Raw genomic sequence first — 19,339 nt, forward strand, 5'->3', positions numbered from 1 at the left:
TCCCCCACCTACTGTCCAATATGTCGCCTACATCCACTTCCGCCGGCGCCGAGGCTTCTGGGATCTGTATTCCCCACTTCTCCGCCCGCCCCCGCGTCGCTAGACCGCCGCCTGATTGACGTGGCTCTGGGCGAATGGAAAGGCGCGCTGCTGGGAAGGCGGTCCAATGAGGTGCCGGCGGGGGGTGGGACGAAGGCAGATCTGGGCTGCGTTCTATTCGCAACATCGCAGCGGCTGCAGACACTTTCTCTCTGTTGCTTCCCTTCATCCGAGCGTCAGCTCTAATCATTCAAGCGTGCAAAATAACCGTGTCTAGAAACTCTGCCTTTTATGTGACAGCAGAAAACAATTCCTGCAAGGCTCCTGCACCGTTTATTTTATGTGTAGCAAGCAAGTAAGTATGGGTGGTTTTGCAGTTAAATTGTGTCTTCATGTTGGGGACGTTTTGCAATTTGATTAATTTTAGCATCCTCTGTGGAAATGCAACAGCGGATCTTGCAAATGGGGTTAGAAATTGCAACCCTCAAAGAAGTTATATCTGATGCATGCTTGAAGCGTATAGCGGTCTAACATTAGAGGGTTAGCCAACGTATTGTCCATTATCTGTGCGTGTGTGAGTGAATGCGTTTGTAGGCTTTATTAATTCTCAGTCTTTTTAAGTTGTGGTCATTACAGTGTCCACAGGGTCCGTTACCTTGTTAACTATTAGTTAATTTTATTATTCTACCGTGAATAAGCTTATAAAATGTAACCTGGTCAAGTAGAAATTATTTTTCTATTGATATGAACAGTAATCTATATCCAGCCGTCTATTGATCCATTGATTTTTGTATTTGTATTGTAAGAGGCAATATATTGAAATGTTACAAAATGTATCCATTTCCATTTGACTTAACCTTTTAATATCAGACATTAATCACCCAGTGGGTTATCTTTTTCCAAATGTCTGACTGAGATTCTGCGCGTGTGTGTTTCCCCCCCCCCCCCTCTTTTTTAACGTTTGCAGTTTTGGCAGAGAGAGAGATTCATGGACTTCACCAGTTGCTGGGTGTCTTCTCTGGTGATGCTCTGCCAGGCCTGTATTGCAGCCATCTTTAGCTTATGCTTGTTTTGGGGGCTAGTCCCCTTCAGTTTTCTCTTCAGCATATCATTGGGGTCAGATCAGGTGATTGACTTGGCCACTCAAGAAGTGACCATATTTTAGCTTTGAAATTTTCCTTTGTTGCTTTAGCAGTACGTTTGGGGTCATTGTCTTGCTTTAGAATGAACAGCCAGCCGGCCAATGCGTTTTGAGACATTTGTTTGAATTTGAGCAGATAGGATGTGTCTCTACACTTCAGAATTCATTAAGCTACTACCACCAGCAGTTGGATCATCAATAAAGATAAGTGAGCCAGTACCTTCAGCAGCCATACATGCCCAGGCCATAACACCCCCACCACTGTTTCATAGATGAGGTGGTATGCTTTGGATCTAGAGCAGTTTCTTCTCTCCTCCATACTTTGCTCTTGACATCACTCTGATATGTTAATCTTTTTCTCATCTGTCCACAAGACCTTTTTCCAGAACTGTGGTTGCTCATTTAAGTACTTCTTGGCAAACTAACCTGCCCATCCTATTTTTGCGGCTAACCAGTGATTTGCATCTTGCAGTGTAGTCTCTGTATTTCTGTTCATTAAGTTTTCTGCAGACAGTGCAGAAGTTGGGCGACAAATCCACACCTGACTACGGAAGAGTGTTTCTGATCTGTCGGACAGGTGTTTGGGGATTTTTCTTTATTATTGCGCTTAGTAAGCTTTCTTCTTGATGATGTTCCAAACAGTTGATTTTGATAAACCTAAGGTTTGGCTGATGTCTCTTAACAGTTTTATTCTTGTTTCTCAGTCTCATAATGGCTTCTTTGACTTTCATTGGCACAACTTTGGTCCTCATGTTGATAAACAGCAATAAAAGTTTCCACGGTGATGGAAAGACTGGAGGAAAGACTAGGTGCTGAGAGCTCTCTGATACCTGCATTCAGGAGGCAATCAAACACACCGGAGTAATTACCAAGCCCTGTGAAGCCACGTATCCCAAACATACTGCTAAAGCAACAAAGGAAAATTTCAAAGCTAAAAAATGGTCACTTCTTGAGTGGCCAAGTCAATCACCTGATCTGACCCCAATTATATGCTGAAGAGAAAACTGAAGGGGACTAGCCCCCAAACCAAGCATAAGCAAAAGATGGGTGCAAAACAGACCTGTCAGAGCATCACCAGAGAAGTCACCCGGCAACTGGTGAAGTCCACTTCAAGCAGTCATTGCATGCAAAGGATATGCAACAAAATTCTAAACATGACTACTTTCATTTACATGACATTGCTGTGTCCCAAACATTATGGTGCCCTGAAATGGGGGGACTATGTATAAACACAGCTGTAATTTCTACATGGTGAAACTAAAATGTATAAAAATGGCCTTTATTAAAATCTGACAGTGTGCACTTTAACCACATGTTTTTTTTCTATTACAAATCTCAAATTGTGGAGTACAGAAGCAAATAAATAAATGATGGGTCTTTGTCCCAAACATTATAGAGGGCACTGTAGTTTTGAATTGTCACACTCCCTTGGCAGTAAGGTTACATGCTTGACATCATAAGATGATAAGCGGCAGTGGGTAAATATTCCGCAGAGTTCAGTACACCAGAAACAAAATATTATTAATATCCCATCAAGAGAACTATAATAAAGAAATTGGGGCTGGTATTGACCAAACCAGTGGCTTTGATTGCTAGAGCACTTTTATATCAAGCAGTAAGAAATCCCAAGGTACTGCAGATAATATGTATTCAGTTACAAACTTCCATTGAGATGAGGGAGAATATTGTAACCAAAGGTATTGTCAGAAATTTGGGTCGTAAAGTGATCTTCAGCATGCGAGATGGAGAAATGGAAGGGTCTTATTTAGAAGGGAGTTTCAGACACTAAGACCTAGACAGATGAAGTCATGTCTACCAGAGTCAAGGAAGAGGGAGGTTGTTGCACAAGAGATCAGAATGAAAGGGTGGCAGAGTTTATGGATATTGCAGTATTTAATATTGTGGACATGAAAGATATTTGACTTGAAGATTGTGTGTGTGTGTATGTGTATATATATGTGTGTATGTATGATATACACACACTGAAATTGTTTTCTCATTTATTATAATGTTTACACAGTACTGTGTTTACATATTCTGTTGTGCTGCTACAAATAAGAATGTCATTGGTTCTATCTGGGACATTGGACAATTAAACACTCTTGACTCTACATCCCCTGTTTGTGGGGGAAAAAATGCAAGAAAATGGCTGCGTCTCAGACCAAAACTTGTGTGAGATGAATGTTGTGCCACAATTATGTCATTGGATAGAATTCATGCATGTAAAGATTTACAAAATGGTACCCGACTGCGGTTTGAAGAAACGTTGCTGACTGTAAGAAAGTTTCATTTCACACTCTGCGTTCCCATGGTAACTGGAGAAGGAAGGTTTGCATTTCCAGACGTTTACTGCTTTAGCTTGACTAGATCAGCGCGATCAGGTTGAAATATTACGAGTGGGAAAGAGCTGCAGGCGCTGGCTTACACCGAAGATAGACGCAGATATCTGGAGCAAATCAGCAGGGCAGGCAGCATCTCTGGAGAGAAGGAACGGGTGACGTTTTGGGTCGAGAAACTGAGAGTCGGGGGAGAGGGAAAACGAGAGATGTAGACGGTGATACAGAGAGAGATACAAGTAAAAATGAATGAAAGATATGCGCGAAAGTAACCATGACCAAGGGAGTGGTTCAGTGTTATTGTGGGCTTGGTGAAAACGAGTTACAGAAAATGAAACTAGTACAACGACTAGTCTGAAGACGGATCTCGACCCGAAATGTTACCCATTCTTTCTCTCCAGAGATGCTGCCTGTCCCGCTAAATTACTCCAGCATTTTTGCGTCCAGCTAGCTGTGACTAGTTTAATTTGCTGCTTTAGGAAATCAGCAAGATCATCTTGAAATATAGTATGTAAGAGAGGACTGCAGATGCTGGTAAAATCGAAGGTAGACACAAAATGCTGGAGTAACTCAGCGGGTGAGGCAGCATCTAAAGATGCCTTCTCTAAAGATGCTGCCTCACCCGCTGAGTTACTCCAGCATTTTGTGTCTATCTTGAAATATAACTTTTTGTTTGGATATGATATTTTCGTATAACGTTCTCGCTTTGTGCAATTAATCTACTGGTCTGTTTCCTGTAGGTTTGAGAATTAATTGAGGCCATGGCAACTTGGGTGGGACTGCTGAGCCTCCTGATGGTGAACCTTGTGGCAGTCCACGGGGGCATCCAGGGTGACGTCACCGCCGACCTCTCAGTGAAGCTCTACCACCACTTGAGGTCAATGGAGAAAGAGGAGAATATCTTCTACTCCCCCTTCAGTATTGCCACTGCTTTGGGAATGATTGAGCTCGGAGCTGCTGGTACAACCCTCCAGCAGATCCAACGTGTCATGGGCTCCAATAACATGCAAAGAGGTAAATCTGATCTTTCCTCGTTGTTTTTTCTGTTCAGCGTCACGTCCCGTCCCCCCGACAACTCTCGCCGACTTCTGCGCCGACGCGCCCGTAGAAAGTATCCGATCGGGATGCTTCACAGCCTGGTTCGGGGACAGCAACGCCCAAGACCGCAAGGGAATTGCAGCGAATTGTGGACGCAGGCCAGACCGTCGTGAAAGCCAACCTCTCCCCCCCTCTCCCCCCGTTCCATTGACAACTTCTCTACATCGGCGAGACCAAGCGCAGGCCCGGCGATCGTTTCACTGAACACCTCTGCTCAATCCGTCTTAACCTGCCTGATCTCCCGGTGGCTCAGCACTTTAACTCCCCTGCCCATTCCCAGTCTGACCTTTCTGTCCTGGGCCTCCTCCATTGTCAGAGGCCCAAAGCAAATCGGAGGAACAGCACCTCATATTTTGCTTGGGTAGTTTACACCCCTGCGGTATGAACATTGACTTCTCCATCGCCTTCCCCATTCTCCCACTAGTCCCACTGCCTCCGACTACGTTCTATCTTTGTTCCGCCCCCTTCTCCCGACATCAGTCTGAAGAAGGGTCTTGACCTGAAACGGCACCATTGAATCCGTTTACATCTCACGCTGCCCGTGCAAGGCCAGCAGCATAATCGAGCACGAGTCTCGCCCACCGTGGCCATTACATCTTCTCCCCTCTCCCATCAAGCAAACAGTATAGAAATGTGAAACACACACACCTCCCAGATCCAGGGACAGTTTCTTCCCAGCTATTATCAGGCAACTGAATCATCCTACAACAACCGGAGAGCAGTCCTGAACTACTCTAAACCTCTAAACCTGTCCTATCCACATACTTGTCTAAACATTTCTTAAATGTTGCAATAGTACCTGCTGAGGGTAATTTCTATCTTGTTAGGGTTAGTTCTGAGACATGAGAAGCTCGAAAATTTACAAGTATTCTTTTTCTACTCTTCTTGTGGAGAATTGGAGAAACAGTGCAGGTCAGTGGTTCATTGTTCAAATGCAATTTGGTGGGGCTCATTGGTTGGCATGGGCAAGTCGGGCCGAAGGTCCTGTTTATGTTTTGTGTGATTCTGTGACTCTATCCAAATGCAATTATCCAAGGGTGTTGGTGGACACAACAGTGGCACTTAAGAGGCTTTTAGATATCAACGTGGATATGAAGAAAATGGAGTATGAATTATGTGCAGGCAGATAAGATTACTATCTAGGCTTCATGTTTGGCGTGGACATTGTGGGACTATGCTCTTAAAGCCGAGCATAAGCAAGCTGGTGGAATAGGCAGACACTGGTAGATGAAGTTTATTACAAACAAGTAATGTAGGGATGGTACAATGGCCCAAATGGTCGAGCTGCTGCCTCACAGCGTGAGAAACCTGGGTTCGATCTTGACAATAGACAATAGGTGCAGGAGTAGGCCATTCGGCCCTTTGAGCCCTTCAATGTGATCATGGCTGATCATCCCCAATCAGTACCCCGTTCCCGCCTTCTCCCCATATCTCCTAACTCCGCTATCTTTAAGAGCCCTATCCAGCTCTCTCTTGAAAGCATCCAGAGAAACGGCCTCCACCGCCCTCAGCAGGTACGAGGCAGAGATCTCTGGTGCTGTCTGTGTGGAGTTTATATTTTGGATGAATATACGATGGAAATAAAAACTCAAAACGTCTGGTGTTACTAGAGAGTTACTATGGTAACAAGATGGCCGGGTGTGTATGGGCTCCTTCCTTAGTTTACAAATACAACATGGGAACAGGCCATTCAGCCCATCAATTACATTCTGACCGTCGATCACCTGTTCACTCTAGTTCTATGTTATCCCACCATCTCATCCACTCCCCCTACACACTAGAGAGCAATTTACAGAGTTCGATTAACCTACAAACCTGCACGTCTTTTGGATGTGGGAGGAAACCGGAGCACCCGGATAAAACCCACGCAGTCCCACGGAGATCGTGCAGACTCCACACCAACAGCACCCGAGGTCAGAATCAAACCTGGGTCTCTGGCGCTGTGAGGCAGCTGTTCTGCCAACTGTGCCGCCCCATTATTATGGAGTACATGATCTTAAGTTATAGGAACAGAATTAGGCCATTTGGCCCATCAAGTGTATTCTGTCATTCAATCATAGAAACATAGAAAATAGGTGCAGGAGTAGGCCATTCGGCCCTTCGAGCCTGCACCGCCATTCAATATGATCATGGCTGATCATCCAACTCAGTATCCTGTACCTGCCTTCCCTCCATACCCCTGATCCCTTTAGCCACGAGGGCCACATCTAACTCCCTCTTAATTATAGCCGATGAACTGGCCTCAACCACCTTCTGTGGCAGAGAATTCCAGAGATTCACCACTCTCTGTGTGAAAAATGTTTTTCTCATCTGACTGATCTATCTCTCCCTCCTAACCCCATTCTCCTGCCTTCTCCCTGTAACCGCTGACACCCGTACTAATCAAGAATCTATCTCTGCCTTAAAAATATCCACTGACTTGGCCTCCACAGCCTTCTGTAGCGATGAATTCCACAGATTCACCATCCTCTGATTGGAGAAATTCCTCTACATCTTCTTCAAAGGTGATCTGTCAATCTGTGCCTTAAAAATATAGACACCTAGACAATAAGTGCAGGAGCAGGCCAGTTCGGCCCTTCGAGCCAGCACCACCATTCAATGTGAATTAAACTCTGAACTATAACAGCCAGTTTATCTGTTTATTTATGTATGTATTTTGTCAAAATTGAGTTATTGCTTGCTTTAGTGAATTTGAGATATGCTCTACACAATGATGAACAAAATAAGTCGTTTCTGAGTACAATTTGAAAATATTTATACCAGAGAAGCAAGAAATTCCATCACAGAGAGCTGAAAGAAAAACGCCTTTCTGTCAGTTGCTTCCTTTTGTCAAAGTAGGGCAGTATAGTTTTAGCCACACTGAACTGTTCTGTATATTATGTTTACAATATTCTCTTGTGCTGCAGCAAGCAAGAATTTCATTGTCCTATCTGGGACACATGACAATGAGACTCTCTTAAGACTCATGGCTGATCCATTGACTTGGTCCAATATCCATTGACTTGGCCACCAATGAATTCCCCAGATTCACCACCTTCTGACTATGTTGTTTTATTAAAAAGTATAATTTCTGTCCTGCGCAGATGGGGAGTTTGTGTTCTTGCGGGAATTGTCGCAGGCCATGCGAGCAGACCGGCAGCAGTACGTCATGAAGGTTGCCAACTCCTTGTTTGTGCAGGCGGGCTTTCAACTCAGTGACCATTACCTGCGCATGCTGAAGAGATATTTCAGTGGCGGGGTGGAAAAGGTGGACTTCAGCCACCCGTCTTCAGTGGCCGATCAGATCAACGCGTGGATACAGAATCAAACCAATGGTAAGTATCGCCGGGTTGTGAAACATTGTTGAGCGACATCACAGAGCTGTGGGGAGCATGGTGACAACGGGTGTTGCCAAACTGCAATAGATTCCACGAATCTTGCCACTTTTGTAGATGAAACCCAGCGCGGAGAAGAAGCGCCAACTCCGGCTCAACTCTGCCTGTCCCACCCGGGTTAACCGACAGCCCTGGACTAACGGGACATCAGCCCGGAGCAGTGGAGTTAGCGCTGCTTCTCCGCGCTGGCTGTTAGCCTGGAGCCGGTGTCCCGTCAGTCCAGGGTCACCCCGGACATCTCCGGCTGCCCCGGACAGGGATGGAACACTCAGAAGGGGACGGGGATGGTCCAGTAGCAATTCAAGAGCCCCGGCCTCAGGGGGGCAAAGTCGACCCATTGATAGCCCGCCTAAGTCCCAATGAGGTTGAGATCAGCCGCCGCACCCGGCCTGGGCACCACATTTTCAGGGGGACTACCGGAGGTGAGGGGGGGAGGGTGGATCTCGAATGCACTCCCGTGATTTTTGTTCGGATTAAAAGAGGTGCCGGAAATTTGATGGTGGAGAGTGTTTTACGCAGAGTAGGGGAATCAAGAACCAGAGGACATTGGTTTAAGGTGAGGGGGAGGGGGGAAGATTTAATAGGAACCCAAAGGGTGACCTTTTCCACACAGAGGGTGGTGGGTGTATGGACCAAGCTGCCGGAGGAGCTAGTTGTGGCAGGGACTATCACAACAGACAATAGGTGCACGAGTAGGCCATTCGGCCCTTCAGGCCAGCACCACAACATTTAAGAAACATGAAGACAGGTACATGGATAGGACATGTTTAGAGGGATATGGGCCAAATGCAGAGAGGATAGGTGAGACCAGTGTAGATGGGACTTGTTGGTTGGTGTGGGCAAGCTGGGCTGAAGGACCTGTTTCCATGCATATGACTGTAAATTATATAAGGTAGACACAAAATGCTGGAGTAACTCAGCGGGACAGGCAGCATCTCTGGAGCGAAGGAACGGGTGACGTTTTGGATCGAGACCCTTCTTCAGACTGAAGGAGGGTCTCGACCTGAAACCTCACCCGTACCTTCTTTCCAGAGATGCTGCCTATCCCGCTGAGTTACTCCGGCGCTTTGTGTCCATCTTCGGTGTAAACCAGCATCTGCAGTTCCTTCCGACACATGAACAGGTGATGTTAGGTTCGGGACCCTTCTTCACACTTATGGTTGTGAGCCTTCTGCAGACTTCAACATTACTGATGTTGCTTAGTTCCCATGTACCCATTATGCTACTTCATGCCGCTTAAATGTTGTGCTGCTGGCTTGAAGGGCCGAATGGCCTGCTCCTGCATCTATTGTCTGTTGTTTAGTTCCCATGAGTTTGGGTGTCGGGCCAAATCTTGAGCCTGTTCAACACGTGTGTCTGTAAAATGAACAGATGTTGATATTTTCTCTTATCTACACAGACAAGATACAAGGCCTTTTAAAACCGAAGGACTTCAGTGTCTTGACCCACGTGGTCCTGGTCAATGCAATTTACTTCAAAGGGAACTGGAAGTCGCAGTTCAGACCAGAGCACACACGCACGTTCCCTTTTACCAAAGACGATGAGAGTGAAATCCAGATCCCCATGATGTACCAACAGGGGGACTTCTTCTACGGTTAGCAAATGTTTGGCTCTTTTTGCCGTTAATTATAACTGACCTTTCCATCCATCTGCTGTGCCAAAGGGAAATGATAGTTCAGCTTTGACGGAGAACAGTATTTCTTTGTTTCCTTCAAACCCCCCCCCCCCCCCGGTATCGTTATTTAACCTTGTGCTGTAACGCTCCATTGAACTGCAAACAATGAACTTTATGTTTGAAATGTTGCAACTGAGGCTGCAGGGTGGCGCAGCGGTAGAATTGCCGCTTGCAGCGCCAGAAATACGGCTTCGATCCTGACGCCGGGCGCTGTCTATATGGAGTTTGTAAGTTCTCCCCGTGACCGCGTGGGTTTTCTCTGAGATCTTCGGTTTCCTCCCACACTCCACAGACGTGCAGGTTAATTGGCTTGGTACAAGTGTAAATTGACCCCTGTGTGTGTAGGATTGTGTTAGCGTGCGGGGCCGAAGGGCCTGTTTTCCACGCTCTATCTCTAAAACTAAAAACTAAAAGCAGTCTGAAGAAGGGTTTCGGCCCGAAACGTTGCTTATTTCCTTCGCTCCATAGATGCTGCTGCATCTGCAGTTCCTTCTTAAAAACTAAAAGATGCTGTTTTACAAAAAAGGACCCAAAGTGCAGGAGTACCTCCGTGGTCAGGCAGAGTAAATAAAGATGGCGCTCAAGCCAGGCGACTCTTTGCGTAAAGGTCCCAAAAGATCTGAAATCACGCTTTATAACCGCTCCACTCTTTTAAACCTCTACTCTGTACACTATGGGTGGCTCGATTGTAATCATGTATTGTCTTTCCGGTGACTGGTTAGCACGCAACAAAAGCGTTTCACTGTACCTCTGTACACGTGACAATAAACCAAACTGAACATGGAGAACATGGAGAGGTAGTCTGGAGAAGGGCCCTGACCCGAAACGTCGCCTGTGCATGCTCTCCAGAGGCACTGCCTGACTCGCTGAGTTACTCCAGCACTTTGTGTCCCTTTTCGTTACTGTTTAAGCTGTGTTTAGTTTAGTTTAGAGATACAGCGCGGAAACAGGCCCTTCGGCCCACCGGGTCCGCGGTGACCATCGATCCCTGTACACTAGCACTATCCCGCACACACTCGGGACAATTTATTAACCGAAGCCAAACCTGCGCGTCTTTGGAGTGTGGGAGGAAACCGGAGCACCGGGAGAAAACCCACGCCGGTCACGGGGAGAACGTACGAACTCCGTACAGACAAGCGCCCGTAGTCAGGATCGAACCCGCGTCTCTGGCGCTAGGGAGGCAGCAACTCTACCGCTGCGCCACCGTGCCGCACGCCCATTTCACTGCCTGAAGGACAGGCTAAGCTGCCGAGTCATTTACGATGCAACTTTTCATTACCAGGCGAGTTCAGTGATGGGTCGAATGAAGCAGGAGGCGTGTACCAGGTCCTGGAAATACCGTATGTGGGGGACAAAATCAGTATGATGATCGTCCTCCCGAGGCAGGAAGTACAACTGGCCACTTTGGAGCCCCTTATTAAAACCCAGCTCATTGATGAATGGGCAAGCACTGTAAAGAAGCAGAAGGTGGAGGTGTACATGCCGAGGTGAGGTATTTGTATTTGTCTATTGATAGCGGCAGCATGGTGTCGCAGCGGGAGAGTTGCTGCCTCACGGCGCCAAAGACCCCGGTTCGATTCCGACCACGGCTGCTTGTCTGTACGGAGTTTGTACTTTCTCCCCGTGACCTAGTCGGGATCGAACCCGGATCTCCGGCGCTGCATTCACTGTAAGGCAGCAACTCTACCGCTGCAGTCACTGATTGGCCTCATTCTGCTCCGAGAACATATATATGCAGTAGTAATGCTTTTATGCAGCACACATCTTAAATTAATTATTATTTGCCTTGTTCCATATATTGGATGGGGTACACATCTCGGAGGATCTGTCCTGGTCCCTTTTTGGTCTCCAAATCTGAGGAAGGACATTATTGCCATAGAGGGAGTGCAGAGAAGGTTCACCAGACTGATTCCTGGGATGTCAGGACTGTCTTATGAAGAAAGACTGGATAGACTTGGTTTATACTCTCTAGAATTTAGGAGATTGAGAGGGGATCTTATAGAAACTTACAAAATTCTTAAGGGGTTGGACAGGCTAGATGCAGGAAGATTGCTCCCGATGTTGGGGAAGTCCAGGACAAGGGGTCACAGCTTAAGGATAAGGGGGAAATCCTTTAAAACCGAGATGAGAAGAACTTTTTTCACACAGAGAGTGGTGAATCTCTGGAACTCCCTGCCACAGAGGGTAGTCGAGGCCAGTTCATTGGCTATATTTAAGAGGGAGTTAGATGTGGCCCTTGTTGCTAAGGGGATCAGAGGGTATGGAGAGAAGGCAGGTACGGGATACTGAGTTGGATGATCAGCCATGATCATATTGAATGGCGGTGCAGGCTCGAAGGGCCGAATGGCCTACTCCTGCACCTAATTTCTATGTTTCTATGTAACACCTCCAAGCTGATCAAAAAGGCACAGCAGCGCCTTTACTTCCTGAGGAGGCACAAGAAAGCCCACCTGTCCCCCCAGATCCTGACCAACTTTTACCGCTGTACCATCGAAAGCATCCGGACCACCTGCTTCACGGTATGGTACAGCAGCTGCACTGTTGCGGACAGGAAGGCACTACAACGTGTGGTGAAAACCGCGCAGCGCATCATCGGTGCCCCGCACCCTGCCATGGATGCCCTCCACCGAAAACGGTGTCTGAGACGGGCCGGGAAGATCATTAAAGACCCCTCCCACCCCAACCATGGACTGTTTGCCCTCCTCCCATCAGGGAGGCGGTACAGGAGCCTCAGGTCTCGTACCAGTAGGATGAGGAACAGCTTCTACAATAATACCATCACATGTACCCATACTTGTATCTGTGCAATGACATTAAAGTTGAATTGAATTGAATTGAATATATTGAACTATGTTGTTAGATTTAAAGTGATGCAGAACATTGATTTGGCGGAGGCGCTGGCTGGTCTTGGTATCTCAGAATTGTTTAGTCTCGATGCTGACCTTTCTGCAATGACCGGTAAGAAAATAATCTCTTCATTTAATGTTTGCCATTGTTAACTCCTGCATACAATGTTGGCTTGAAATAATGTAGCAAATATTTGTAGGTGTCTTTTAAACTTTTACTATTGTGAAGCTGTTATCAGGCACTGAACCATCCTACCACAACCAGAGAGCTGCCCTGATCTACTGTCTACCTCATTGGTGACCCTTGGACGATCCTAGATCGGACTTTGCTGGCTTTACCTCGCACCAAGTGTTATTTCCCTTATCATGTACCTGTACATTGTGGATGGCTCGATTGTAATCGTGTACACTCTTTCCGCTGACTGGTTAGCAGGCAACAAAAGCTTTTCGTTGCACCTCGGTACATGTGACAATAAACTGAACTGAACTATTGGGGATGAGGATGTAGTGGATTTTAATAGGGAGGTGAGCACTGTGAACAGTATCTACCGAAGTGCAATGTCGAGATATACAACCACATGGTCAGGCCGTGTTTGGAGTACTGTGAGCAAATTTGGGCCCCAAACCTGAGGAAGGATGTGCTGGCTCTGGAGAGGGTCCAGAGGAGGTTTATCCCAGGAATGATCCCAGGAATGAGTGGGTTAACATATGATGAGCGTTTAACAACACTGGGCCTCTACTCGCTGGAGTTTAGAAGGTTGAGGGGGGACCTCATTGCAACTTACAGAATAATGAAAGGTCTGGATAGAATGGATGTGGAAAGGATGTTTCCACTGGTGGGAGAGTCTAGGACCAGAGGTCATAGGCTCAGAATTAAAGGGCGCTCTTTTAGAAAGGAGGTGAGGAGGAATTTCTTTAGTCAGAGGGTGGTGAATCTGTGGAACTCATTGCCACAGAGGGCTGTGGAGGCCAAGTCAGTGGATATTTTTAAGGCAGAGATAAGCAAATTCTTGATTAGAATGGGTGTTGCATTATGGGGAGAAGGCAGAAAAATGGGATTAGGAAGCAAAGATCAACCATGATTGAATGGCGGAGTAGACTGGATGGGCCGAACGGCCTAATTCTTCTCCTATAACTCGTGAACCACTGCTTAATTTAGACAAGATACTGTAATACAATTGGATTTGTTCCCTCAGTTTATTTTACTGAGTGCAGGATGAGGACAATAGGTGCAGGAGAAGGCCATTCAGCCCTTCGAGCCAGTACCGCCATTCAATGTGATTGTGGCTGATCATCCACGATCAGTACCGCGTTCCTGCCTTCTCCCCATATCCCCTGACTACGCTATCTTCAAGAGCCCTATCTAGCTCTCTCTCGAAAGTATCCAGAGAACCGGCCTTCACCGCCCTCTGAGGCAGATGATTCCACAGACTCGCAACTCTCTGTGTGAAAAAGTGTTTCCTCATCACCGTTCTAAATGGCTTACTCTTTATTCTTAAACTGCGGCCCCTGGTTCTTGACTCCCCCAACATCGGGAACTTGTTTCCTGCCTCTAGCGTGTCCAAACCCTTAATAATCTTATATGTTTCATTAAGATTCCCGCTCGTCCTTCTAAACTCTGGAGTGTACAAGCCCAGCCGTTCCATTCTCTCAGCATATGACAGTCCCGCCATCCCGGGAACTAACCTTGTAAACCTACACTGCACTCCCTCAATAGCAAGAATGTCCTTCCTCAAATTTGGATGATCCTATAGAGGTGCATTAAAATCACACAAGGAAGAGATCAAGTAAATGCACAGCCTTTTACCCAGACGAGGGGAATCGAGAGGACTTTGATTTAAGGTGAGGAGGAAAGATTCAATAAGAACGCGAGGGGCAACTTTTTTTTTTGTAAACACAAAAGGAGGTGGATGTATGGAACGAACAGCTGGAGGAGGTAGGGACCATCGCAATATTTAAGAGGCATTTAGACAGATGGACATTTAGATAGGATAGGTTTAGAGGAATGTGGGCCAAACGCAGGCAGGTGAGATTAGTGTAGATGGGGTCGCTGTGGGCAAGTTGGGCCGAAGGACCTGTTTCCACGCTGTTTGAATCTGAGTCTCAGCATGTATCATTCAATTGCAGTGGGGAGATTATGATGCGTGCTGGTGTGGAGCCTGTACGCAGATTGGGATAATTGACAATAATGTGTTGATATTGTTCAACACATTAGTCAGAGCAACCAGGCCAGAGAGGTTTAGTTTAGTTTAAAGATACAGCGCGGAAACAGGCCCTTTCGGCCCACGGGGTCCGTGCCGACCAGCGATCCCCCAACACTATCCTACACCCACCAGGGACAATTCATACATTTACCAAGCCAATTAACCTACAAACCCTTATGTCTTTGGAGAGTGGGAGGAAACCGAAAATCTCGGAGAAAACCCACGCAGTTCACGGGGAGAACGTACAGGCAGCGCCCGTGGTCGGGATCGAACCCGGGTCTCTGCCGTTGCATTCGCTGTGAGGCAGCAACTCTACCACTGCACCACATGGCCAGCCTGTTAATTTAATGGAGTTTCTTTGTCGTTGAGAGTTAAACTCCTCAATCTGCCATTGTTGTTTTTATTTTAGTCTCTAAGCTACATAAATGCTCTTAATACCTAGTAATCCACCATTGGCACACACAGAATTGAGTTACAGATCACTGCACAGAGGTTTTGACATTAAATATCGGGTAGATTACACATGTGAGTGTCATATTTGGATTAAACGGCCACTGCTCAACCATCTGAATCATGTTCCAGGCAAATATGTTCCCTCACTCACGCACGTAAAGGGCCGCTGGCCTTGCTCCATAGAAAGTCTGAGCAGCCCAGTGATCACGACTCGTTGAATCACATTCATTGTCCTGCTATCTAATCTGAACAGAGGATTCGGAATTAAAGGACATTCTTTTCGGAAGGAGATGAGGCTAAATGTCTTTAGTCAGAGGGTGGTGAATGTGGAATTCTTTGCCACAGAGGGCTGTGGAGGCCAAGTCAGTGGATATATTTAAGGCAGATATATTTAAGGCAAGTGCAGAGGGTTCAAAGGCCCCGATCACGGGTGAACAAAGGAGGAAGATGACTGAACTTTATTGCCTTCCATCACAGTGAGGAATGTTGATTCCACTGTGGTGGATGTTTATTTAAATTTTATTTTATGTGGCTGTGTGTATTGCGTTTCACTTAGTATGGCTGGATGGTAATTCAAATTTCACTGCACCTTAATTGGTTAAATGACAATAAACTTGAACTTGAACTAATTCTCCCTCCCATTCCCACACTGACCTTTCTGTCCTGGGCCTCCTCCATAGTCAGAGTGAGGCCCAGCGCAAATTGGAGGAACAGCGCCTCATATTTTGCTTGGGTAGCTCACACCCCAGTGGTATGAACATTGACTTCTCTAACTTCAAGTAACCATTGCTTTCCCCCACTCTCTCTCCTTCCCTCCCCCTTCCTAGTTCTCTGACCAGTCTGACTATTACATTTTAGATTTGCTTTGTTGTTACCTTCTTCCAGCTAACAATGATCTATTCAACATTTTCCTTGAACTTAATCCCTTTTTTTGTCTCGTTTTCACACCTTGCCCTTCCTCATCTCTGTCTCCCATAGACCCGGCGTGGGGGGCCGCTGAGAACAAAGGGGGATGAGCTGGGGGGAGGGGTGGGACGAAAAAGGGACCAACATTACTTGAGTACTTTTTGTAACTTTTTCAGCTGCTCTGTGACAACTCTCCAGTGTAATTTCACTGTAGATACAAGTGAGAATAAAGTATCATCATAAAACATTATGTTCCATGAAATGTTGCGTTTTCTCATTCAATCTGCAGGGAAGAAGGACCTTCACATTTCCAAGGCTTTTCACACGTCTTTTATTGAGGTGAACGAGGAGGGTTCGGAAGCAGCAGCAGCCTCGGGTAAAGCCATCTTTCCGCTGACTGGTTAGAGCGCGGGACAAATGCTTCTCGCTGTAGCTCAGTGCACGTGCCGGCAGACTAAACTCGGGTTGAATGGCTTTCTCTTGCAGAGATGATCGCTGTCAGCAGAATGTTGACCCTCAACCCCCAGGTCATCGCCGACCATCCGTTCTTCTTTCTGATCCGAAACCAGAGGACAGGTAAGAGAGAACGTCTCCAGCCGTCGTCCAAAGCATTGCCGGCGTTTCTGACTGCCTACCTTGACTGGGAAAGTACAAAAAAAAACAAATTGTAAACTGTACACATTTTGCAAACTCGTTACAGTCAGGGTGGCCCAATGGCGTTCGACACGTTCACAGAAGGGGCGCGGCCGTGCACGTTCTACACCAGGAGTCGGCAACTTGCGGCCCCCGGGCCGAATGCGGCTTGTAACCCGAAAACATTCGGCCCGCAGATGGAATTTTTTTCCCCGTAATCATCCGGCCCGCCGAGCGCCGAGCTCTGGCTGTACCGCATCCTGCGCAAAGCCGCCGGCACGGTCGCGCACCTTCTGTGAACACGTTGAAGAATGAGGTAGACAAAAATGCTGGAGAGACTCAGCGGGTGAAACGTGCAAGGATTTAATGACGCTTCCTCACTCGCTGAGTTACTCCAGCATTTTGTGTCAACCCCCTACTTCTGCCGTGGGGTAGACTGACTTCTCCCCCTCTCCCCCCCCTCTGCACATCCCTCATCCTGGATTTTCCCACTCAGTCATTTAATTTCATGTTTGTGCAGTTACGTGTGTGCTGTGCAATAATTGGCCACTTGTCATTATTATTAATTATTTCATCATATTATTTTTGCACATGTTGCACATGACAATTTCAATGCGTTGTGTCGTTTGATTGTTGGCAGACCCACTTTCCGTCTGGGATAAATAAAACGGTGCCCGATCGTATATGGCAAACCCGGGTTTGATCCTGACCTCGGGTGCTGTCTGTGTGGAGTTTGCACGTTTTCCGTGTGACTGCGTGGGTTTCCTCCGGTTGCTACCTTTTTTCCCCCCCACCACATTCCAGAGACGTGCGGGTTTGTAGGTTAATTGGCCCTCTAAAATTGCCCCCTAGTATGAGGGGAGTGAATGAGAAAGTGGGATAGAAACGGGAAAATAAGAGCAGGAGTAGGCCATTCAAGCTAGCACTGCCATTCAATATGATCATGGCTGATCATTTTAAAATCAGTACCCTGTTCCTGCTTTTTTCCTATATCCCTTGATTCCATTAGCCCTAAGAGCTAAATCTATCTGAGTGAAGGAGGTTTTCCTCATCTCTAAATGGCCTACCCCTCATTCTTAAACTGACTTCCCCCAACATTGCGAACATTTTTCCTGCATTTAGCCTGTCCAGTCCTTTAAGAATTTTATATGTTTCTATAAGACACCCTCTCATCCTTCTAAATTCCAGTGAATACAAGCCCAGTCGACCCATTCTTTTGTCATATGTCAGTCCTGCCATCCTGGGAATTAACCTGATGAACCTACGCTGCACTCCCTCAATAGCAATATTATCCTGCCTCAAATTAGATGACCAAAATTGCACACAATTTGCACAAAATTGCACACAACATGCGGTCTCTGCAGGGACCTGTACAACTGCAGTAGGACCTCGTTGCTCCGAAACACAAATCCACTCGCAGTGAAGGCCAACAGGCCATCAGCTTTCTTCACTGCCTGCTGTACCTGCATGCTTACATTCAGTGACTGATGTACAAGAATACGCAGGTCTCATTGCATCTCCCCTTATCTGACAACATTCAGATAATAATCTGCCTTCCTGTTCTTGCCACCAAAGTGGATAACCTCACATTTATCCACATTATAGTGCATCTGCCCACTCACCTAATCTGTCCAAGTCACCCTGCAGCCTCATAGCATCCTCATCGCAGCTCACACTGCCACCCAGCTTTGTGTCATCCGCAAACTTGGAGATGTCACATTTAATTCCCTCGTCTAAATCGTAAATAACTGGGGTTCTAGCACCGAGCCTTGCGGCACCGACTAGTCACTGCCTGCCATTCTGAAAGTTAATTCCTACTCTTTGCTTCATGTCTGCCAACCAGTTCTCTATCCATGTCAGTACCCTACCCCCAATACCATGTGCTCTAATTTTTCCCACTAATCTCTTGTGTGGAACCTTGTCAAAGGGTAACATAGAACTAGTATCAATGGTCGGCGTGGACCCAGTGGGCCGAAGGGCCTGTTTATGCTGTACCTCTAGGACCATAACAGCAAAACTAAAATAATTAAATTACCTTTTGTATCTTAAAGTCCATGGTTAAAAATAATACATTTGAATAAATTTGAGAGCCTCGCACATCAAAAGTAAAACTCAAAATGACTGCGTTTCAGTTTAATAATAATAACAATAAATTTTATTTATGGGCGCCTTTCAAAAGTCTCAAGGACACCTTACAGAATTTAACAAGAGTAAGAAACATATAATCGGAGTAAAATAAATAATAAAGACATCACCAATACACAAATTAAAGACAGAATTCGATCCAAAATCAAAAACACAATATGAAGAGAGAGAGCAGCGGCAGCTAAACCGCGGCCAGGATAAACACTCTCCCTTCCGACAGCCATCTTGATTGAAGAAGTGTATTTCACAGATGTGTGAAGATTGATTGATTTTTAATCTCTCCCCACTCTTGACAGGTACCATCCTATTTATGGGCAGAGTCATGCATCCGGAAGATACTAATCCAAATGGTCACGATTTTGAAGCATTATAGAGGCTGCCATTCCACCACAAGAGACATCTGGTTTAACAGCTCTCCGTGTTCACACTGTCATCTCTTTAGCTCCGTACTCTGTAGAGTAAATGCATAGAAAATATATGAAGTCAACA

General features: G+C 46.3%; 1 protein-coding gene across 4 annotated transcripts; it reads left to right on the top strand.

Moving 5' to 3' along the window:
• Nucleotides 1–192: 192 nt before the first annotated feature.
• Nucleotides 193–19,339, top strand: LOC116979606 (neuroserpin-like). Of its 4 annotated transcripts, XM_033031199.1 has the most exons (10): nucleotides 211–268; nucleotides 307–394; nucleotides 4,257–4,530; nucleotides 7,698–7,928; nucleotides 9,388–9,582; nucleotides 10,946–11,150; nucleotides 12,524–12,621; nucleotides 16,362–16,448; nucleotides 16,559–16,648; nucleotides 19,147–19,339. In XM_033031199.1, the coding sequence occupies exons 3-10, from the start codon at nucleotides 4,278–4,280 to the stop codon at nucleotides 19,221–19,223; spliced, it is 1,236 nt and encodes a 411-aa protein (XP_032887090.1). In that variant the 5' UTR covers nucleotides 211–268; nucleotides 307–394; nucleotides 4,257–4,277; the 3' UTR covers nucleotides 19,224–19,339. The 4 variants fall into 4 exon arrangements, with proteins under 4 accessions (XP_032887092.1, XP_032887093.1, XP_032887091.1 ...); XM_033031201.1 differs by having other exon boundaries at nucleotides 193–398; XM_033031202.1 differs by having other exon boundaries at nucleotides 193–396; nucleotides 4,243–4,530.

This window comes from Amblyraja radiata, chromosome 13 (assembly GCF_010909765.2).
Source record: "Amblyraja radiata isolate CabotCenter1 chromosome 13, sAmbRad1.1.pri, whole genome shotgun sequence".
In the NCBI taxonomy this organism is placed as follows: domain Eukaryota; kingdom Metazoa; phylum Chordata; class Chondrichthyes; order Rajiformes; family Rajidae; genus Amblyraja; species Amblyraja radiata.

Bases quoted from the DNA above. Each gene is read 5' to 3' on its own strand.
- LOC116979606 (XM_033031201.1), top strand. From the start codon at position 4,278: ATGGCAACTTGGGTGGGACTGCTGAGCCTCCTGATGGTGAACCTTGTG. The intron at 7,929-9,387 runs GTAAGTATCGCC...TTATCTACACAG, and splicing joins GATACAGAATCAAACCAATG to ACAAGATACAAGGCCTTTTA. The intron at 11,151-12,523 runs GTGAGGTATTTG...CTATGTTGTTAG, and splicing joins GTGGAGGTGTACATGCCGAG to ATTTAAAGTGATGCAGAACA.